Raw genomic sequence first — 23,732 nt, forward strand, 5'->3', positions numbered from 1 at the left:
TATAAGTATTAGTTATGTGATGATGAATCTCAGATTATACCTTCAGCTTGGAGCTGTCCCATGAACCCTAAACCTGCACACACAACATGTACTTGAGAACTCCTCCTGGGATGCCTAATTGGTACCTGACATTTAACATGTCCGAAACAGAGCAACTGCTATCCCCCCAACACACACACCAGGAAAACAGTTCTGCCTCTCAGCCTAATGCTCTTTCTACCAAAACTTGTAGTCTAAGATCCATGATCAGATAACCACAGCCTTCTCTGCTTTGGGTAATAGTAGTTCTATCCTTCTAGTTCCTTACATCAGACTCAATGACCCTTTCCTCTCTCTCAGCCCCTATTAATGAACCTACCAGCAAATCCTATCAACTCCACCTATAAAAATGTCCAGAACACCGGACCCTTTTTAACTACCCCAAGCCACCAGCTGGTTCATGCCACCTTCCCCTTTCTCCTGCAATCCAGTCCAGAGTCAGAGTCAGTCTGTCTGTCTGTCTCTCTTTCTCTTCCCCACCCACACCACCCCACCCCATCCAGCCCCCACTCCCGCTGATCTGAAATCTACATTGAACCAGCAGCCAAAGAGATGCTATTATAATAAACCAGGTGAGGTCCCTCCTGGGCCATTTGTGGCTCCTCAATATTTACCCAGCCAACATCCGCTGTTAACTCTCTGTTCATTTTATCATCTGTTTCCTTGTCTAGAATGTGGGCTACAAGAGAGCAGGGCTTGATCTTGTTCTTTACTGCCTCCAGAGCAGTGGCATGTGCCAGACGGTCAATAAGAGCCTGTTTACCAAGTAAGCCAGGGAAGGTCAATGCTGGCACCATGTGATACCCTCTCTGCAGTCAGTCCCTCACCAGCACCTTTACCGTCAATGATTCCACCACTTTAGTGAACGGAACAGGGTGGTGTTACCTTCGTCTGATCCCCAGCATAACATGGGTGGAGGTATTTCATGGAAGCTGACTCTGAATAAGTGAAGTTTATTCCTTGAGTGTCAAAGTCTCATCCTTTCTGCTGAAGACTTTCCTAAACATAACATAGTCTCCCTACCTTCTGAAATGCCAAGAGAGTGGAGCCTGGTCATACCCTACCATCCTGTCTTGAGAACTCAGGGTCACCAGGATGAGCACTGATTAGCACAGTCTCAGGTGCTCAGGGGATGGGCTGGCTGTCCCTCTGGCTGTCACCCTAGAGGTTCTAGAAATGCTGCTCCCACTTTTAATGGGCCCTGCTCCAAATTCTCCCCTTCCCCCAGGGACTTCTCATGATTGGGAGACCTCCAGAGGCCAGGGCTTTGCCCCATGCCCCACTGCTTCAGCAGCCTTGTGCCTGGCCACCCTACTCTCTGCCAGGCGTCTTCCAAGGTTTGCTGAACACTACTATCAGAAGATGACCAGATTTAAACGTGTCAGGGTATGAGGTAGCGGTGAGGCTGGTGTTGATGTGGGGATGCTGCAAACAGCAGAAATAACATGGAGCACAGTGACGGGTACTCTGATGTATCAAGTATTCGCGACATGTCAGGTGCAGCACTGCATGTTGTATAGGCACCTCCTCATTGTTCTACATGATGCCTTACACTGTAGGCAGTTTTCATTTTACAGTAAGAAAGGCAAGGATTGGAAAAATAGCTGCCCAATGACAGAAGCAGGATTCTCCCAGATCTGCCTGACTCCAGAGCCTGGGCTTTTAACCAGTTGGATAATTTTTGCTTTCTCTTCTGAAAAAAACAAACATACCTATTACATGAATGAACAAATATGACTAAACACCAAGTACTCCAAGAAACGGGGCTGGTGCTCCTCTGTCTCCTTAGCATCCAGACAGGACTGGCATATACGGGATACTAACAAGTAGCAAGTCAGGAACAGAGGGCTCTATCTCTTCCACAGAGAAAAGTGCATGGGCTCAGTGCCCACTGGTTACCTCCAGCTCTCCCTGCCATGTGCTCAAAGGGCTAGGGTGCTCTGGCATGTCCTCTAGGTAAGAAGAGCCTCCTGTTTGCTCTGACAAGGACAGAAATCACAATGGAAGCAATGGTGGCAGCTTCAATACTATCCTGGCAGAGCTGAGGAAGAGGATCTAGAGTGAAATCTCAGACTGGAAGTACTGGGATTGGGCCTGGGTCTGTCCTGACTACGTCGCCCAAGTTTCAAATCCTCACGCCACCACCTGTCCCTTAATAACCCTCAAATTGTCTGTGCTTCTTGTTCTGTCATGTATCACTGATATATTTTAATAAATAGTCAAGCAGAAAAGATTAAATAAATTAAAACTATTAACCTATTAAACAACTCTAAACAGTCTAGAAACTCAAAATAACCTACAATGCATTAATATATCATTAGTTTGAGATAATTCTTAGGCACTTAATTTTCTTCAATGCACTGTGTCAGTCAGCCACAATGCTGGGTAGTACTGCAGTTCAGAAAGATGGCATTAAGACTTAAATATTAAGAGTAAATTCCCTGGCTAATTGAAACTTAAAGTGGAGAAAAGTGAGACCTGGCAACACATAAAATGACAAACTCCAAATTTCAGCTAGGTGGGGCTCTTCGATTAAAGCCAGGACCTTCTTTCATGGGTCCTGTGGCACCTAGGAGGTTGGACATTAAAAGGAATTAGCGTTAACAGCATTTTAAACAGACACCCAGCCTTCGTTTTCCAGGGGTCTGGCAGTGGCATAATTTTGATCCATTAGCACTGTTCTCTGCAAAGCTCCCCACTGGCCCTCACTCACTCATCTGTCCACCTTGTAGACCCAGGTGGTGGGGGGATGGAGGTCACGAGGGGCCCATGCCCACGGTCTCTCCAGGGCAGAGACCCTCTAGGGCACACACGGGTCCCATTCAGACCCCAGAGGACAGGGAGCTCCACAACGAAAGAGGGAGGCTGTCCCAACATCTTCAAGCTGGACATATAAACAGGATCCGCACATCATTCTGCCCACCAACCTTATTTCCTGCTGAGGCTGTCATTTAGCACCTGTCCCTTTCCATTGTCTGATGTCTAGCTCCTCCTAGGAATGCCAGAGTGAAGAAGCTCCTGAGTAACTGCTGCTCCAGCCCCACCCCACCCATGCCACTAGCAGATAGTCTGCAGTCCCTGCCATGTGCTTCATCCTCCTGCCACTACAACTGGCCTCCCCTCCACCTCCCAGTCCTCCCAGTGTGCAACACACCATGACGTGTGATGCCCAGCAGCTCTGACCACGGCACTCCACAGGGACACCCAGCCCAAGCTTCCCTCACCCACAGTCCAGCCTCACAAGTGGCTTGGGGACAAGGAACTTGATGTAGGATTTGTTGCCAGGTCTCCTAACCTGCCCAAATCTTCGATTCATGTGTAAATCAGAGATGCTAAAACTAACCACTAAGGTTAGTTCAGAAGATTAACACAGATGCACATCTGGTACCGAGTATGGCACCATACACAGTCGGCTCTCCACATCTATAGACTCAACCATCTACAGATCGAAAATCTTCAGAAGAAAAACTGCATCTGTATTGAACACAGACAGACTTTTTTCTTATCATGATTCCCTGAACAATGCAGTAGAATAACCATTTATATAGCATTTACACTATGTCAGTATTATAAGTAACTCGGAGATGATTCCCAGTATATGGAAAGCTGTGCACACATTATGTGACATTTGATACAAGGGATTTAAGCCTCCTCAGAGTCAGTATCCAGTGGGGACCTGGACACAAACCCATGCAAACACCAAGGGACAGCTGTACCTAGCAGGGATCAAGTAAATGGTGGTTCTTTTTTCCCATCTCTACAAAACACCCCCCAGACTAAAGGGGAGAAATTTGGTCAAACTATGAAAAAGATGAGCTCTCAAGCCACTGATGGAGTTCTTCATATATGAAGGTAGAAGAATTTTCAGCCTGCATGAGAGCGAAAGGAGTGACAGGCGTGGCTGAGAAGAGGACTGGCGACACACCACAGCCAGGTTCACTGCCAGAGAGGCAGGCGGGAAGGATGCGGGAGGGCGCGGGGCATCCCACCTTCCCAGTCACGCTCCAAATAGAGCGGCAGGAAGTGCAAGACGAGTGTCAGACTTTCTCTCCCATTACTAGGGCCAGACAGATGGTGAGGTCGCAGGAAGTTACAGCATGAACTTCTCAGATCAAGGCCTTTGTCATGAGGGCCCAAGAAGCAAATGGCCAGCCCTCCCAGTGACCACTCAAGCCTGTGCTTCTTCAGGACAAGGACAGATTCTGTGTGCTCTGAACTGATAACCCCGGGTTCACCAGAAGAGTTTAACTTGCTCACAGGGGACAAAGAGCACTTGTACTGCATGGCTGGGCCGAGCAGAGGGTCCCTATGGACTCCACTCAATTCCCTTTCCAGGGCCACTCTCAAATGCCCTTTGGTAAAAATGACCTTGTGGACTCTGATGTACCTGAGTGGTGGCTTCATTTGCACAGCTGTCGCCAGAGGTCAAGCCTAAAGCTGCCTCTGAATTTTCCAGAATCTTCCCTGTTTACAGAGTCTAGCTTTAACGGTAGTTGATTAAGTACAGTGAACTTTGCCCACCAAGTAACTGGCCTCTTTAGAATAAGCATATGAGCCCCAAGAGGCAACTGCAGTTTATGGTTTTGTGAACAACCTTTGCCCGAAGTTTGGTAGGGTGAGAATGGCCCTTTCTGGGCATCAAATCTGAGTTCCACCAATAGGAACAGATGCCTAGAGTTAAGATGAAGATGTCTCCTGGAGAAAATATACCATTCTCAAATAATTCACTCTGCTAATGCCGTAACTGTCCACTGACTAGTGCTGGGCAGACAGTTACTATGAAATTTTGTGCAAATGCAATTTGTTTAGGAGAACTTTTATTTGGCTGCTGAAACCAAAACACTCAGCAAGAAGACATTATTTGAAGAATTATGCAGCCTTATACACATGGTTAGGATTAAATGGTCCACTGGTGAAAGACCTTGGCTTAAGGATAAGGCTCACCTAGATCCAAAGTCATTCACTGTTTAGGTGACCTCCAGCGAGTTTATCATCAGTTGCTTCTGGAGACAAAGGATACCTGTCACTACCTCACAGGGCTGGTGGGAGCAGCAAACGAGGTATGTGTAAAGTGCAAGGCAGAGTGACTAGATCCTGGGGGGAGCGCCACAAACACGAACTCCGCCCCCACCCTGTTCACTGTGCAGGCCCCGTTATGGCTTGTATCTGGATGTCCCCCAAACCTCATGTGGTCATAGGGTGAGGTTTTTCAGAGGGTGGGTGATGCTGGGATCAAGGATGTGATGCTGGGATTAAGGGTGTGAGTGCTACCCCTGTTAAGGGCAGGTAAATTGGATAAAATATAAAAGACAGAAAGAGGGCTCCCGTTGTTCCTTGTTGCTTGCTGCCTGCTTCCTGCCTGCTGCGCCATTCCACCCTGCCTTGGAGCCAGCCAACCATGAAATGAAACCTCTACAAACTGTGAGCTACAAGAAACCTTCCCTCTTTTAACTATGGGTATAGGCTATTTTGTCTCAGCAATGAGAAAAGTAACTAGACACTCATCAATAAAGCAGCTGTCACCGCTATTAACTTCTCCTAAGAACTGGAATTCAGACAACACGATGGCGACAAAAATAAAAATAAATGTGTACAAAACACCTACCATGGTCCAGGCATTGTGCTAAGGGTATACACACCATTACTGAAACCTCAACGACAATACTGAGAAGGTACAACTAACACAATGCCCATTTCACAGATGAGAGCTCTGGAACAGAAGGAGGTTAGGCGACCAGCCCAAGGTCACAGAACCAGGCAGTGGGTATTGCCTGGCCTTCATTACTACTAGAGAGAGAGAGTAAAGATGGTGCCCAAAGGCACAGTGGGAAGTGCAGGGGTCATGGAGAGTGGTGCACCAGGGGGGTTAGGCTGCCCCGCTCTGGGGCAGGAGGCTGTACGTCTTCTGGCCTGGAAGTAAGCAGCCCTTCAGCAACTCACCTTTAAAAGTACTTTCTAAGGGCCTGTCTGTCATGAACCCTCGGGAACATCTCTTGTAATATCTTGCCCCCTGCTGTTTATTCTCCTCTTGGCAGCCAGAATGATCCTTTTAAAACTAAAACATACCATGTCACCTCCCTGCTCAAAATTCCCAGTGGCTCCTGATCTTACAGTCATGGCCAAAGTCCACACAACTATCTCCAAGGGCCTAAGTAACCCCGCTGGCCTGTTCCTGTTGCTCTAATGCATGTTCACACTCTGGCCCCAGGGCCTTTGCACCTGTTGTTGTCTCTGCCTGGAATGCATCTTCCTCAATGACTACCTGGCTCTGTCCCTCATCTCCTTCAGGTCACATTCTCAGCGATGTCTTGCCTGACTACCCACATTAAAAAAGAAATACCTGCTCCAGGTCTCCCGATCTCCCTCTCTGCTTTTTCCACAGCACTGTGCCATCTGAAGAGCTACTAGTTTAGGTATTTGCCATATCTGACCCACTCCCCATAGAACACCACCTCTATGTGGGCAGGAAATTCTGTTTTGCTCGGTGCTGTGGGCCCAGCACCTAGGGTAGTGCCCAGCACGTGGTAGGCACTCGGGAAACAATATGTGGAGTGAATGCATGAGACTTGGTTTCACCATCTCACCTTTGTCTCCTCCCAACCTCCTGGCTCAAAGACCCTGTTTACTTGTTAGGCAACTGGATACACAGGAGCAGTGAGCCACTTGACCCCTTCTATCCCTGCTTCCTGATCTCAAAAACAAGGGGCTGGACTAGGTGATCTATGTAGTGCTTCCACTATGACAACCTTCAGCCAAAAAGAAAGGCATAATTCTCCACTGCAACTAGCCTGCAACTGCATTTACCCGAGTACAAAAGCTGCATCTCCTTTAGGTTTTCCACAGTTCAAGTCCCGCAGGTCCCCTGCCTCTTAGAGCAAGTGAGGTCTGGCCGCCGCTGTCGCCGTGATTTGTAACCTGCACACCAGGTCAGTGTTAACCTCAAGAGTGGGATCACTATCTTGTAAAACTGACTCAGGTTGGGTTCCAGAGAAGTAAAGCAAACCACATTCGGTTGTTTCTTAAGATCAGGAACACCACCTCTTCTTGTCCCCCTCAATTTAACACTAATTCCTTAGCAGCCCATGCTGTTGGTTTTGGGGTTGAGCCAGAGGCCCTCTGGAGAAATAACAAAATTGTGTGTTCCGGGCCAAGAGGAAGGCACGGGGAGGAAAGCAGAGCTTGGTGTAATAACAGTGCGTTGTGGCATGGCTGGGAGCAGAGGCCCTGTCAGAAGGGCAGGGGTCCTTCACGGTCATTCCTCCCCACGGCACTCTAGCCTGGTTTTAAGTTTAAGGAGCTTTAAGACCTTGATTAAGTCCATTGGAAACAGGAACTAAATGAGCTCTGATGCCCTACCAAGTGCCACCGACCTAAACCCCATGTGGCCAGGGTCAAAGTCACCAGTGGTACTAGCTAAGGCCACTGCTAATGTTCTCTTGGTGCTTGAATGTGTCATTCACTTATGAGAATATCAAGTCACTCTCCAGCCACACTGGGTTAACTTTCAGGATGCTGTTGGTTCTAGCCACAGAATCAGTATCACCTTACTGAGTCCCTGCCCTCTGATGGGCTGCCAAGCTCTGACACAGTCTCTGGCCATTCCAGGATCCTAGAACTCACGTTAACCAGACACTTCACATCCAGAAGCAGGAGGGTACAGCAGGCAAGTGCACATAGCAGGCAAAGGATACTTGGGCAAGCAGTTCTACAGCTTCCTTCCAAGGAGGCAGTCTTAGGCCTGTCGATCTCTCTGTGCCTCCCCTCCCTCATCTATAAAGTGGAATAATACAAGCACCTCCCTTATGAGGCTGTTAGAGAGATTACACACAATTAATAAACAAATACATCAAAGCAGCTCAGAGCCTGACAGGGAGACACTGACTACATGGCAGTTGTTATAAAGAGGAATTCTGTGTTTACATCTCAATCACATATGACCCAGAGGTTTGGGCTGGCCCTTCCTAATGTATGCTATAGAGCCCTGGTAATAACACAGGGCTTGGCCACAGAGAATATGTGGTAGAAATCCCAGGCTAGTCACAGAGAGAAAAAGACACTACACAGGAACCACCCTGCCCCTCTGCTGAATGGGCAGACATCTCTAATGAATCTCTGCATTCTTCCCCCACTGACTGCAGCCATGGGCTGAGAGCACTGAATTCATAGATTCAGGAAGCTATGACAACTGTGGGAAAACCCACCGGTTGTCCTCTGACAATTCACACCAATCCACTGGCATGGGAGAAATTCATGCATTAGACAGTGAGGGCAAGGACCACATCCTTGTAGTGAGGATGTGAGGGCCCAGGCATGGTAACACAGGCCTGTAATCCTAGCACTCTGGGAGGCTGAGGTAGGAGGATGACAAGTTTGAGCCCAGCCTAAGCATTTTAGCAAGACCCTATCTCAAAATTTAAAAGGAGGAGGGCCACTGGGGATGTAGCTCAGTGTGAAGACCCAGAGTCATGGAGGTGGATGGAGCTTCATCTCTTGGTTCACTGATGTGGACCCAGCACTTTGAACAGAGCCTACAGAGCCACTCACTTGTCTTCTGGATGAATGAACTTGCTTCTGGTCCACTAGAGTCCACAGCACACAGCACTGAGCCCGCCACAGCCAGCTCCTGAGGACCGTGGGTGGAAGGCCATGATTTGCTAGGCCTGTGCTCTGCACAGCAGCACTGTGTGGGGGAAAACTCAGCTACAGCAGGTTCCAGGCCTGACACGGCCACTCACTGTTCATATGACCCTGAGCAGGACCTTTCCTCCAAAACTGGACTCTCCCTATATGTATACTGAGAGGGCAGATGAGACAAACTCCAGGCCCCTTCCAGTCCTGACTGCTGTGATACTTACTCTTCACTGTCAACTTGATTGGCTTGAGATAACCAGGAGGTGTGTCTGCACTGAGTCCCAGGGGTGTGACCTTGGGACTGTATCAAATCCCTGGCCCCTTCCTCTTGGGCTCTTTCCCTGACTCTCTACGTCTGGCCACCATGAGCTCTCCTCCACCACACCCTTCTGTCACGCTGTCTCTGCTTCGGAGCCAGCCAACCATGGACTAAAACTGTGAGCCAGAATAAGTCCTTCCTTCTTCAAACTGTGTATCTAAGGTATTTTATTTCAGCAACAGTTAGTGAATACTTCTTCTGATCCAAGGAACACTTCCCGGCACCAGCAAGCAGCCTTAAGGACTACCAGTGCTCTGGAGGCCACAGTCTCACACACTGTTCATACCCAAACCTACCAGCAGGGGTCCTGGGCACACAGCACTCTGGACAGTCACTCGCCCCACGGATCACCACAATGTTCACAGATTCAAGCCACAATGTCTTACCCTTTTGGGCTCCAGCCCCTCCATTTAAGCGTACATTCCCTGTCCCTGCATCACCCTTCTTCTTCTCCTTTCTTTCAGTGTATCCATCACGTCAGCATCCAGTGAGTGCCCACTAAGGCCCAGGCCCACGGTGGTGCACAGGACAGACACAGTTCTTGTCCTGTAGAGCCAGCACTCCAAGATCAGAAGCAAAAAAAGGCACACAAGCAAAAGGAATAACTCAGGAGTGTAAGTATGCTATGAAGGACATGGGTCTTGGGCTGGGCCGGCAGTGCCTTGAGTGAGGGGATCAGGGAAAGCTTCCCCAAGGGGGGACCTGAATTGAGGCCTGCAAGATGAAGGGCACTAACCTAGGAAGACAGAAAAACGTATTCCAGGCAATTTAGGAGGGGTCAGCAAACTACTACCATTTATGTACATATTTATGTATTATCTATGGTTGCTTTCATACTACCCTGGTGGTTGAGAAACTGTCAGAGGCCATTCAGACCTGCAAGGCATAAAATATTTCCAGGTCACACTGAACTGTGTGTGTCATGATCTGCAATCCACCCTGCAAAAGGCTGCCAGGGTGTTCTTCCTGGCAAACAAAGCCAAACACATTATTCTTATGCCCACAGAACTTCAGCACTCTCCATGGATTCTCCAAGTGTGCTCCAAGGAACACTCATTCATAGAATGAAGCTCAATAAAAGTATCCAAATGTGGGAGACCAGAGAGGAAAACTGAGGCCTAACTGGCCCCCTCAGTGAGTACTAAGAGAAAAGGTGGCATGTAAACATTTGACATGCTGCAAGGAAAAGTAAAAACAGCTGAGATCCTGTTGTTTATTCAGACAAGCACCATGGAGAGTAGGAGGCAGATGAATCCTGTGTAACTCTAATTGCTTGTACCCATGTCTGAGTAAATAAAACCTAGGTAAGCCACTCAGGGCTCTCTGTCGAAGGGGGACAAGAGCCTCCTGGCCCTCCACATTTTAACCCGATTCTGTGTCTATACTTTTCATCCTCATCACTCCTTGGTCAGGTTCAAGCTCGTGGTCTGGTTCCTACATCCAAAGGTTAGTGAAGTTTGAGAAATATGATGTTCTCATCTCTTTCTTAGATGTGCCCAGGCATGCATATTAGCACAAAAAAGGCTCTGAAAAGTCCCATGGCGAAGAAAATTGTTTGACTTTGTTTAACCTATAGCCCTCCGATTTTTTTTTTTTTTTTTTTGGTACCAGGGATTGAACTCGGGACCTTGCGCTTGCAAGGCAGGCAGTGGAACCACTGAGCTAAATCCCCAGCCCTATGCCCTCCAATTTTATATGCCCACAAAAAGAACCCTTCCAAAGTCTATTGACATTTTAAGGAACTGGTACTCTGTGGGCTATGGACTAATGTGCAAACTCTTTACTCTGGCAGACTCTTCTCTAGGCCTTCACAATCTGACCCTCAAGTCCAGCAAGTAACCCCAGAGCTCATTCTGAGTTTTATGCTTGAGCTAGGAGCCATCTCTCCTGGTTGTCCTTTGCCTTCTTCCTAGCTCCAGTGCCCCAAATGAAGGTCACATGGTTGCTTCAGCTCTGCTCTGCCCAACAGGCAGCAGTAGCATCAGTGCTGACATTTACCAAGTGCCCACCTGGAACACCTGCAGTGACATCCCCATCTTGGGCTGGTCTAGTATCCCTTTCTCTCTCCTTTGGTCCAACTTACCTTTGGGGATCATTCTTCTCCCATTTACTGTTAGCTTCCAGGGTGGGGACCAACCCACCAACTCTCATCAGAGTATCTCACTATCCTGCTCTGGACTTGACCCTCCAGCCAAGGAATTCAACACTAAAAGGAGTTCGTGCTCCCCTGAAGTTCATGCTACAGCACTGGGGCTCCCCAACCTGGGCTTTGTTCCTAAGCTTGACCCAATGTGAGTGACCAAAGACCAGAGCAAGAATGAGTCACGCTTGGATTCTAGTCACAGATGGTCACAGATGGCCACAGAGGGCACATGGAAAGTACTGCTCACAACTTCACATCCTCTGGGGGCAGTGTGGATGTTCCTCGGGTCTGATCATCCATCCTTCCAGGAGAGAGGTAAGAACCACAGTAGCAGCTAAAGATCAGAGATAGGGAGGGGTGCCAATAGCATGGAGGGGCATACCTGCTTGCGGTGCTTTTCCTTCCAGCCGCACTGGCTCCGTCAGCCTGCAAAAGAAACCCAAACACCTCCATCAGCCAAGGCTCAAGGCAGAGATTCTCCCTACTGCCGCCCCACCAGTCGCTGCTGAACACCAGCCTCAGACAGAGGGTGAGCAGGCCCTCAGCCCCTGCCCAACTCCTCCAGGCTGGAAAAACCTGTCCCAAGTGATGAGGAAGAATCAGAACACTCCCCATCCCATTTGCTTGGCCCTTTAAATCCCGCCGAGCACCCATTGCCAACACAAACCTAGCAACCACACAGCCTTGGGGACTCTGTGAAAAGTAAGTAACCAGTTAAATCTGAGATTGAATTGCACCATTTTTATTTTCAGCTGGGATTTCCAATAAAACAGTAGCTGCAGATTTATTCCTACCAACTGGAGGGGAAAAATCCTATTATGTTAAAATATTCTGTACCGCCCCCCAATCCTATGAATAGGGGAAGGCAAGAGAGTGCCAGTTCTTAATCTCTTTTATTTGGGGGTGGAGGATGGAGAGATAGGGCTGACCAAATGAAATTTTCAGAAATCATAAAATTCTGGTTCAGATAAGGAGACTAAGGCTTCTGGGTACAGAAGGAGATGTCTGAAGTCTCATGAGGACCAAATGACAAATACCTGGAGTCCTGAATCTCAGGCCAGTGCTCAAGGAGACCTGGATGCAGGGCCAAAGGAGGGCAAAGATGACAAACAATGGCCTCCACCACCGTGGCTGAAATGCACTCCCTCGCTCTCTCAAAACTCGTGTAATAAGAGGAATCACAGTAGAGTAATGCAGGTCTGAAAATCTAAAGCACATGTTCACAAACTCAAAAATTTTCCAAGTTTAGAAAGGTAATACTGCACGTGCCTTGTATTTGGAAACACCCCAGCAGGGTCTGTGAGGGCCCCAGTAACTGCACACCCTGATGTTTCAGTGGTGACACAAGCACAAGCAACCGTACATGGGCACATGACTGGTGACCATTAAGCAGCCTCATTGCCCTTCCAATCAAATTCTGCTGCTCATCAGCTACAATCTTTTTGTTTCCAAGCTTTTCAGATTCAGGACTGTGCATGAAGAATTTGGGCTCTATAGTAAAAGAGCTACCTTTGAGACATGCTGACAAGAAGTTGCACACTGGGAAAACCAGATAGCAGACTTCATTCAAAAGAACCAGTAACGTATAGAGTAAAGGGGTTTTGTCCCAAAGATTTCCAGCTTCACTTTAAAAAATCCAGTGACACACAGCCCCACAGACTGACAGCCAGAGCTAACCTACCTGCTTCTTCATAGTTCCCGCCACTTCTTCCTGTCTTACATCCAGTGCCTGCCTGGCCCCTGTGGCTGTGGCATTCCTCCCCTGGGTAACTTCCCACCAAGTGCTACTGGAAGGACATTAATGCCTCATCTCGTTTGATTCTCGACAGGCCCTCCACAACACACACAAAATTTCCACTTCACAGGTAAAGACAGAGAGGGTCACTGCCTTTAAGTCATTTATTGAAAGTTCCACAGCTATCAGGTCAGGTCTGAGTCACTCCCAAGGCCTCCCCTTCAGCTCTGGAACACTTTATCTCCCAATGACATTCAAGAGAACCAAATGGGAAATGGGGTGACATCACAGAGCCCCATATTCCACATGAGGAAAATGAAAAAGGATGAATAGGGAGGGTGAAATATAAGATGTGGAAGGAGAAAGTAATAGGATGTGGGTATTCGATTTCCACGAAAGAAATAAGAAGATGGGAAGTGGCTTGTGCATCGTTTCCCTGGGACCAATGGAACAGGACCAGGTGCAGCCTCTTTCTCACATTTTGCATTCTTGTACACAAAGTTGTTTTAATGTTCATATCCTAAGAGGCAGGGGTGATAGGGGGTGGAAGTTCTGACCCAGAGAGCTTTAAGAAACCAAAACCTCAGGCCAGGGATTTAGCTCAGTGGTTCCGCCGCCTGCTTTGCAAGTGCAAGGTCCTGAGTTCGATCCCTGGTACCAAAACTTCAAATGATCTCTCTCCTTTCCCATCTGTGTGTGCTCTTCTACCATTGCTCACGCATTTTTAATGATGCCTTTTTTTGTCCTCTGCCATCACAGTTTTACTTAGGGTTGACCAAGTCAAGAGCAGTGAACTGTCATAGGGCAGGGAGGATCTGAGGCTCTGCTTCTGGCACAGCTGACAATCTCCACTCTTGTTTTTCTTTCACTCTGTATTACTGGCAGCCACACTAACTTCTATTTTCCACTCATCTTTATAAAACAGACAGAATGCTAGATATATTCCAATAGTTGTTGAAACAAATCCTTTTGCGTGGCACTGGGGTCCTGGAGCTGCGGGAGGCAGGAGGACTACCTACCTGGGCAGGGTGAGGGATGTCCTTCCATTAGTAGCAGATGCAGGTATGGGATGGCATGGCGGTGGACAATGGATGCAGTGCTAGACGTCCAAGATGGGATATGTCAACATCACAGCACATGGCAACCATGGCCCACCATCATGACAGGGCACAGCCTCCTGGCCCCTGCAGCTGAAGCCCATGGTGCTGACTACATCAACTCTCAAGAGTAGAGGCCTATATGACACTTGGCTGGCTTTGTCCATGCCCTTGAAAATAAATCATGCTAAAAAAAAAAAGAAAATAAATCATGCTTATCCCTTGTATTTGAGTTAACCTGAACTCTGATGCTGCCATTGTCTTAGACCAAAATGGTCTAATATGAGCAAATTCATATAATTCAACCTAAACGACAAACTCTCCTTTATCTAGCATAATCTGACCTGATTCTCCAAATGAATTAAAGTTGAAGAGCACAGGGTGTAGAGGCTGGGTCGGAGTCCTACTTTTGCCATTTTCTAGTTGTGTGTTGTTTAGCAAGTCACCTGGGCTGCTAAGGCCTCAGTTTCCTCATCTGCAAATTGTGCAGGCATGAATCCTAAGACCTACTTCACAGGACTGGTGTCAGACCTATGATAACTTTAATAAGGGGGAACGCGTAAACGTACTTAGGGCTGGACCGGGGATTTAGCTCAGTGGTTCTGCCGCCTGCCTCGCAAGCGCAAGGACCCGAGTTCGATCGCCAGTACCAAAAAAACAAAAATTCTTAGGGTCTGTACAGTAACTCTATCAACCACTAACAACTCTAGCCATAGAGACAGAGGCCACCATTGATTGTGTCCAAGAGACTGAGGCACAGGAGGATAGAATGGCTATACAAGATCACAGAGTAGGTGAGCAAGTCACCAACCACCCTGGACTGCCCAGAATCCCACATTGCAAGTCCCATCTCACAAGGGTCCACAGATCACCACAACTCCGAGGTTCAGTGGGAACCACACTGAACACAGAATGTAAGGCACCAAGCCCATGCCTGGTGTAAGCAGTAACCACTCAGGTAACGGAAATTCAGCGGCTTCTATGTCACACCATCATCTTCTACCAAAGGGTCACGTGCTTCCTTGTGACAAAGGATGTCTTGTCCTGGCTCTGTCTAGGGCTCACTTCGAACTTCACAAGCTCTTTTCTTTCTCTGGACCTGAGGTTTTCCATAGGTAAAAATGGGGGTGAGGGCAGAGGGTTAAATCAGACCCCCTCCTCCCTAACAACTTTATGTCAACTTTAACCAGACCCTCTAAGAAAATGAAATATGGCGGGGGACTCACCTAGTGGCTGGGGGTAAAGGGAACCAAGCCTCCAGCCCACCAGGGTGCCCATCCCCCTTTGCTAGCCCCACCCATTCCTTATTCACCAGCTTCTCCACAGGACCTGGGCAGGGCTATTTTTAGTTTCATTAGACCCTCCTCTTCCCTCCCAAATGAATGCTAAGTTGTTCTTTTCCATTCTCTTATTAAGGGTTTTCTTGGAAAGAAAATATTATTCCAAACCCAGAAATTTTATTTCTAAATTTGTGCAAATGTAAGTTGTAAGACATTAGCTGCATTTCACATTTTGTGCAAATGGCAGAAACAGGCAATTCGTGTGCTATGGGATGGGGGCTGGCCAACGATTTCGATAAAATAAACCCTTTTTTAATTTAAATGCTAATGCACTGAATTAAAATTTAATAACTGAGGAAATTGAAAAGCCGAGCAGGAATATTGGAAATAAATCCAAGCAGAAACAGCTGAAATTAAAAATTCTAGAGAGTGGGAGGACAGCAGCTAAGCTGTCTTATATGATTACTTTTTTTTTTTTTCAGAATGAAGCAAAAAAAAAAAAAAATCCTATCTCTCGCTGGCTCTAGGGCAGTAAATCCACAGTGCTGTGATTTATTGCTCAATTTTCCTGAGGGAAAAAGGCTTTCTTTCATGCTGAAATATTTCATAAATTTCAAGCCAGCATAAATTCTTAATTTAAAAGTTATGGAGGTCACATTTAGTGCACTGGTACGGTTCCAAAATCTTAAAGGAATAGCAGCAACCAAAAAAATTTTTAAAAGAAAGAAAAAAAAAAAAAAAAAGAGGGATGGAATTTGCTCTTTTTTTTCCTCTTTTTTTTTTTTCAGTTTTGGTTTTAATTCACAAGTTGAAATTTCATTATTAAAGATTTCTGCTAGATGGATAGAACCCAAGCATGTGGGAAACTGGTGTGTGTTTGGAAATCTGCTGTAAAAGATAAAGAGATAAAGATTTAATTCAATTATAAAAAGGCATTTTTTAAAAAGCCACTTGAGGAATTTCTGGTAAAAATTTCCTCCCTTCATTGCCCGGGAAGGGGTAAGGGTGGGGGAGGGTGGCCAATGTAATTGCTTCTCTTAGATCTCCAATCTTTTGTGCGCACTGATATATTCATTTGTTATACAGCTGTTCAGCGGCGGAAAGAATGCTGGGGCGCCCATAATTCTAAGCAAATCAATCAAAAATTAATGATTTGTCATGCTTGCACAATGGAGGAAAAACAGCTCCTTGGGTCCTGGCTGCCTGATCTCTAAGAATAAAATGCCTTTCTGTGATAAGGGAGCTGAGCCAGAGACTCAGGGAGGCTGAAGTGTCACCACAAACATGGGGGCTTGTGGTGCCCCCAGCTCTATGAGGACACTGGGGCCACCATCTTGGAGTAGGCACGTCCAAGATGGCACCTCAGCCAGCCAAGCCCACTACGGACCCACCCCAGCATATATCCATAGCAGAATAATTAGGATCTTGCCTTTTCCCTCCCCCACTGCAACCTGAAAATCACTTCCTCTCGGGAGAATTGACTGATTCCCCTCCCCCGACGAGATTTAATTTGTCCCTGTTCATTGTTCTCCCAACACTGTAACACATCGCTATCAGCATCTTCCACCAATCCAATGGGACTGAGGCCACAGTTCCTAGAGCCCCCACCAACGGCCCCCACCAGCCACCACCACCACCAAGTCTGTGTGCCACTTCTCTTGGGCAAAGATCCCATCTGACACATGGTTATGGCCCAGAATGGAGCAAATATTCAGCAAATATTGTTGAATCCGTTCACTGGGATTCTCAGGAAACACTGATAATGAGGTTGCCTAGATGAATGATGAACTGCACTGGCCATTCTATGTGGATGAAACACATCAATTGATCTTTAATAATCAATCACTCCTCTAATCACTCAGCAGGTATTTGTTGAAAACCTACTACGTGTCAACCACTATGCTGGGCTTTGGATGTACAGCTTGAAAACCACTGGGATACAATTCCAAATCCCCAGTGGTCAGGAATTATCAGACATCTACACTCTTAGGGAAGATAACTGTGCACAGGGGCCCGGAGAGGAAAGGGAATCTCTCTGCATGCTCTAACACCTTTAAAATCTTGTACCCAATCGATTCTCAATGATTGGTGTGAAAGTTATAATCAGAAGAACCAACTGCATGCTATGCTACAACATGCATATGTTTCACATGCATGGTACTAAATGACCAACAGGTATACCTAACCCTGCAGAAGATGTGGCGCCTCAGAGGTGGCTACAACAAAATGCACTTGGCCCAGAACCTGTGGAGGCATTATATCTGTCCAGAGGATGATTCTATAATCCCCTATATTTACAAAGGACAATGGATCTGAAACAACTCAAGTCTCGTTTATGCATCTCTTTCCTTTCCAACAGCCAGTGGATACCCAAAATTGAACATGTAAGTTTCTGTCTTCTCACCTAAATTTTAATTATAGTGGTCAGGGCAGTCTCCTGGAAGGAGGGCAGACACTGAAAGGAGGGAAAGACCAGCCATACAGGTTCTGGGCAAGAGAGAACAGCCACTACCAGCCACAGGCCAGAATGGGGGCTGGTGTGCCGGTAAACAGCAAGGATGCTGGTGTACCTGGGGGGAAGTGAGTGTGGACCAGAGGTGATGGAGGTCAGCTCATGCAGGTCTTGCAGGCCACTGAAGGGCTTTGGCTTTCACTCTAGGGAGCCACTAGAAGGCTTTGGCCTTGGTACGTGGTTGAATTTTGTGTGTAGAAAATCAGTGTGGCTGGTGTGTTGAAAGCAGACTGTAAGCGATGGTGACTGGAGCTGGGGTGGCCATAGTGAAGGGAGTTAGAAGGGTTGGCTTCCTCTGAGCACAGTGGAAGGCAGTGGACCTGATGAACTGGATGTCGGGTATGAGAAGGAGTCAGGAAAAACTCCAAGTCTTGGGCAGTAGCTCCACAAAAGGGAATTTGGTCTTTCTGGTCCATGAGAATATTGACCATGGGTACAGCACTGTATAGACCTAGACCATGCAGGATCTCCCAATGACCCTGCAGAAGAGACATTGCAGTTTAACTATCCCCTTTAATTTTGGATTAACCCAGCACCCCGTTGGGCCCAAGGTCACCCAGGTGATCTGTGACTTGGCAGGGGCTCACCCAGGTCTTCTCACTCCATATCCAAGGCTATGTCTGCTACATACTTGGCCCTTCATCTCTAGAACAACTGAATAAAACTAACCCTGAACAATCCTGATGATCTAACCTCGAGGCCTACGTTGGGCACAGAGAGCCCTCACCTGCATTCATCATGTGTTCCTAAAAAAACACCTAGGAAGGATGACTATGCAATGCTGAACAACGGCTTTGCAAGTTATAAGAAAGATTGTGTCATCCCCCCCAACTAAGTTCTCCAATTAAGCCAGGCCTCTTAGATTCTATTTAGCAACACACTTCTAACACGTGGTACTTGGTTTTTAATTTCGTATTTCCTTTCCCAACTGTACCTGATTGTTCAGAGCCACTGAATGCCTTGGGTTCCAAGCCTGTGGGGTGGGAAGAGGCTGGAAAGATGATTCTGGGTAGAAAGTGAAATTCTGAAAGCCTGCTGTTTTCCAGTAAATATTTATAGGGCTCCTATTAGATGTGTGATTCTGACCAAGGCCTTGGCAGGAGAAGCGATATCAAGATGAATCCAACATGGTTCCTTATTAATTCACCAGTATTTCTGTGCATTACTATGATAAGTTCCTACTAAGTGCTATGTAGTTCCTGGGGACATAGAACATACTCAGGAGACAGGCAGTGATGACTTAATGACTTTGGGCTATCAACTTATAATTACCAACTGAGGCATGCGCTCTGAAGAGAAAGGGCAGGGTTCCATGAGCATCTCTAACAACAGGACCTGACAAGATGGCAGGGTCAAGGGCATCCCGAGGGGGGGTGTGTATAGAGGCAGCAGAGCTCACACTCAAGGTGGAGGAGTGTGAGATCTCTACGTGGACAAAGCTCACACAGGCGGGGTAAGGGGAGCAACACCCTCCATGGGCAGGGCAGTGAGAGGGCGCCATCTTGTCTGGCTAGGAAGCCTGGGTCACCAAGCAACGCAGGCCTCCACTTCTTGGGGAGGAAACAAGTCCACCCAACATGCACAGGCTAATACCAGGAGGTTGTGACTGAATTCCAGGACAGAGTCCAGGCCTCCATCTGGACTTGGCAGAAAGAACCTTGGTTTTTTCCTTTTGCCACAGAGTGGTCACAATGGTTCACAGAATAGAAATGTGCAGACTCTCAGTGAAGTTCAGGCAGATTCTCTGACAGAAGCCCCAGTGACAGTGTGACGGGTTAGCCAAGTTTCCAACTACAGGGGAAATCCCCAGAAAATGACCAATTCCTTTATTTCTCCCAGTTACAATGCTCTCTTGCCCTTCCCCAAGCCCTAAGTCTCTGGTGTGAAGTGTCAAGAACTAAATCAAGTTTTCTGGGAATGGAAGCAGCACGGGCCTATTTCCTGTGAGTTTCCAGGTATAGGTGGGTTCTTCTCTCTGTGGGTAGCCACACAGAGTGCATCCAGATCCTGTCACCATCATCACCTTCTTCTTCATCAACAGACAGTCATTAGCAAGCACCTGAAGTCAAGCTAAGGAGACTGAGGCTCATGGGCAGCTCTGGAAGTCATGTGTACCCCCAAAAGTATCTGCTGGCCACATTATGGAAGTGGGAAGCAGGGGGCTCACCACAGAGGCCAGTTTTACCCCCAGCCCCTGTGCAGAACAGATGATGATGGTTTGCAAGGTGGTGGAGAAGAGAAAGCTCCAGGACTGGGAGCTTCCGGGAGTGGTAAGGACTAACTGAGAAGACATGAGGAAAACACCTAGCACAAAGCTGGCATGCACAGTGGCTCAGTGAATGGCAGGGGATTGTTGTTGTCATTTTAAAAGATTAACTGTTGAAAAACACTGCCAATCTCATGCTGTGTGCAGAGGACATCTCCATACACAAACCTGGGCCCCTGACAGGGAGGGAAGTAGAACAGGTCACCCCAATCCAGAGGCCTGGGTTATAGTCTTTAAAGGAGGAGAAACCTTGGCTCTAGAAAGAAGGGGACAGAAGCCTCCCTGGTACTGCCACATGAGACCCACCACCCAGTGTGCAAGGCTGGTCCCCAACGGACCAGCTGCCACCAGGGTTAGAACCCCAAGTCCACATCAGAAGGGCTCCATGATGGCTCCCAGCTGTGTTACGCATGTTCAATCTGTTCCCCTGGCTAGGTCGATCACGAAGCATTCTACAAGTTGCTTCATAGAGTAGGGCTTCTTCTGGGCCAGGCCGAAGAAGGTGCTGTGGTTTTTAAACATTTTATAGTGAAAGAATTTTGCATTTACGAAAGAGTTTCAGAGTTAGTACAGGAGCTTCCCTCGCTCCTTCCCCAACATGAGGGCCCCTGCTAGCGGAGAAACGTGGCCAGAATTCCATCTTCACCGGTGACTCCAGGGACTGGGCTAAGAAGGCCTGAGGGCACAAAGTCCTCAGGCTCTGAGACTGCACTGGAAGAGGGAAGCCAGAGGCCTAGGCTGGGGTGGTGTCCCTGGGAGTCAGGTGGGTGCAAGGTCCCACCCCTTACTAGTGAGACCTTGGCCAAGTCAGGACTCAGAGTGCCTAAGGTCCCTCCTCTGTAGAATGGGGGGACCTGTGCCCACATCTTAGGGCTGCTGGGCAAATGAAATAATTGGGTCAGTCATGTACTTGGAATAGACTTTCACATCTAGAGAGTGTCAGCATTACCACCAGCTCAGCACACAGGGCTTCTACCACGATGATGCCTGCTGTCCAGGAGCAGCCGTCACCTACTGAGCACCTCCCATGTGATGTCTGGCTTGGGCACAGAACATCCCCTTTCAGGTAATGTCCTCAGTTACTCTGAAAGACAGGAATGTCACCAGCCCTGGTGTCCAGGTAAGGCCTCAGAAGCAGGTGGAGTACAGGGACCCACCTAGGACCCCAGGCCAAGTCTACCTTTTCAAACCCCAAGCTACCTTCAGAGCTAGTAGATGCCCTTGGAGAGTGACTTTCCCCATGTTTCGGAGTGGACATGCTCCTGGGTGCATAAATGCTGCTGTTTGTTTTCTTAAAAAAAAAAAGAAAGAAAAAAAGAAAGAAAGAAAGAAAGAAAGAAAAACAAGAATGCATCTTAGTTCTTTACAGTCACATAGCTAATCTCTCAATTTATAAAAGACCAAGTCATGTGACTGGATTCCACAAAAATTCTCTCTCCAGGTTTATGATTTTACAGAAAACTCCAGGGAAAACCGCCTGGAGCAAGTTAAAACCAGATCAGCCATAAACCATGTCCTGGTACAGCCTCACCAAGCCAAGTCTCAGATTACTCATTAAATATGTGATAAATATTCACTTCACATCAGCAGGAAGTGGGGGAGGGGAGTTAAAAAAGAAAACTTTCTTGCTTCCGGCGGGGGAGGGGGGGATCCTATTATAAATACAAAGAATTGCAAACTCCAAATTAGAGGAAGCCAGAATTGGGGGACAAGGTTGCAAATCACCCCCTTAGGTATCTACCTGTAAATGAGGCAGGAGGGGAAGAGGATGTCTTCCAATCTCTTCAAGGGAACCCAAGGCTTGAGCCCACTGTACACGGCTGCAGTAGTGCTGGTGCCTAGACAACCTCACCAGCCAGGAGCAAGAGCCACAAATGCCAGAAAGGCCCTCTCCTCACCTGCTGGGGAAGGCACTGCCTGCCCAATGGGGGTGCTGGACTGATGGCTTCTCAAAAACCTCCCAACTGACACTGGAGCCAGGGAGACCTAGGTCTGCATTCTGACCAGGCCACTAAGTAGCATCATGACCTTGTTCCAGTCCCCACATCTTTGAGCCTCCATTTTCACTAATGTGAAACAGACATGAAAATTGCCTAATGGCATGGCTGGTGGGTGGATGAAATGACAAAGTCTGTAATATTCTCAGCCAGTACTAACAGTACTAAATGAGCCTCACACCTAGATGATAGCATTTTGATTACATGAATAGTGGGAAATAACATTAATACATTTTTTTAATATTCTGGTCACTACAGCCAAGATTTGGCACAGTAGCTCCCAGAACAGAATCTGGAGGCACACGGGCTGGGTTCAAGCTCCAGAGATCATAAGCTGGTGACACTGAGTAAATCACATAACCTCTGTGACTCAGTTTCCTCAATGGGGATAGTAACAGTACTTAACCCACAAGGGTACCGAGGGCTAAGTCTAAGAGATATAAACCTTTAAATATGCCTAACGTAAATGAAGTATGATAAAAATATTACCAATATTATTATTACTTTTTATTACGATTATTTCTCAACCATTTTTAGCTGTAAAATGATTGTTAAAGTTCCAGAAAGTCACGTTTTTCCCTGTGAGCCTGTTTCCATCACTATAAAGTAGAAAATTTTGATGAGATGGTCTCCAAGGATTCTCCTATTCTAAAGCTTGCTGATTCTGCTGTTTCTGTGTTTGCTTCTGTGGTCTCACTGCCTGGATTAGAGTCCACTCCAGCCTCTTCCAGGAAGCCATCCCTGACCACAGGACACCTTGATCCTAGAGTGCTAAGGACATGCCGAACACCACCACTCTGTGCAGCCCTACTCCCAGCCACTCTGTAGGTTCCCAGAGCTAACTTTGTTGAGATTCCCTGTGGCTCCCCAGCACGTAAGGCTAGGGCTATGCTGCACATAGATGGAGCTTCATAAAGATCAGTCAACTGGTTTAAAACGTAAAAGAATAGTACTGCCAATATTTACAGAACTGTGGCAGTAAGTGGGTCTAGGGCAGAAGTGGCGAACCTGGGGCCCCGGTGCCACAGCAGGCTGTTTATATCACTGAAAGCTCTAAAAGGTTCACTACTACCGATCTAGGGAATTATCTCGTCCAAGAATGGAAGTATAGGCTTTCTTTTCAGTGCCAATTCTAATCGATTAGTCGTGGCCTGTGCTTAGAAAGGTCTGAAGCCACACTGGAGCTCACCTAGAAAGACTGCTGTGATCACCTAGTGATGTCTGCAGTGAGCACACTAAAGATGGGGATGGTAACATGCTTGTGCCCCAAATCCAGGCCAACACCTTCCTTCTATAGATAGAAACTGAAGTTTAGTGAACCCCAAATCACCTTATTTCAGGTTACCACACTCTCATTTGCAAAAACATTTTTTTTTTTTTTGGTACCGATGATCGAACTCGGGTCCTTGCACTTGCGAGGCAGGTGGCGGAACCACTGAGCTAAATCCCCGGCCCTGCAAAAACATTTTTATACAAAGAAGCTGTAGCGCCTTCACATTCAGAGTAAAAAGTGACATCAAAAAAGACAGAAGACCAGAGACAAATACTCACAGAAAAAAAAATAAGTAAAGTGAAGGGCTTACTTTTTTTGTGTGAAAGAGAAATAATTACCAAAGGGCAAAAGAGATGTTCCTGAGTTGTGTTTTTTTTTAAAAAAGAAAGTCTGGAACACATGCTCAAAGTAGAAATCTTATGAATTCCTATTGCAAAATA

General features: G+C 47.2%; 1 protein-coding gene and 1 long non-coding RNA gene across 18 annotated transcripts in view; one reads left to right on the forward strand and one right to left on the reverse strand.

Annotated features, from left to right (window-relative positions):
* Znf618 (zinc finger protein 618) overlaps positions 1 to 23,732 on the reverse strand; it is a 177,259-nt gene that overhangs the window by 73,763 nt on the left and 79,764 nt on the right. For 16 of the 17 annotated variants that reach the window (XM_087183334.1, XM_021262203.2, XM_021262202.2 and 13 more), the window contains exon 2: positions 11,515 to 11,558. In XM_087183334.1, coding sequence (XP_087039460.1) covers positions 11,515 to 11,558 — 44 coding nt within the window. Of the gene's footprint in view, positions 1 to 11,514; positions 11,559 to 12,813; positions 13,143 to 23,732 lie in introns of those variants that run through there. The other variant, XM_087183330.1, reaches the window with a different exon arrangement.
* LOC101696619 (uncharacterized) lies at positions 6,634 to 10,355 on the forward strand. Its single transcript, XR_002396638.2, has 3 exons — positions 6,634 to 6,965; positions 9,454 to 9,603; positions 9,996 to 10,355. It is a non-coding gene; the product is annotated as an uncharacterized LOC101696619 (long non-coding RNA).

Source organism: Heterocephalus glaber, unplaced genomic scaffold (assembly GCF_053883595.1).
Source record: "Heterocephalus glaber isolate CG9 unplaced genomic scaffold, H.glaber_assembly_v1.0 deba00001479, whole genome shotgun sequence".
Lineage (NCBI taxonomy): Eukaryota > Metazoa > Chordata > Mammalia > Rodentia > Bathyergidae > Heterocephalus > Heterocephalus glaber.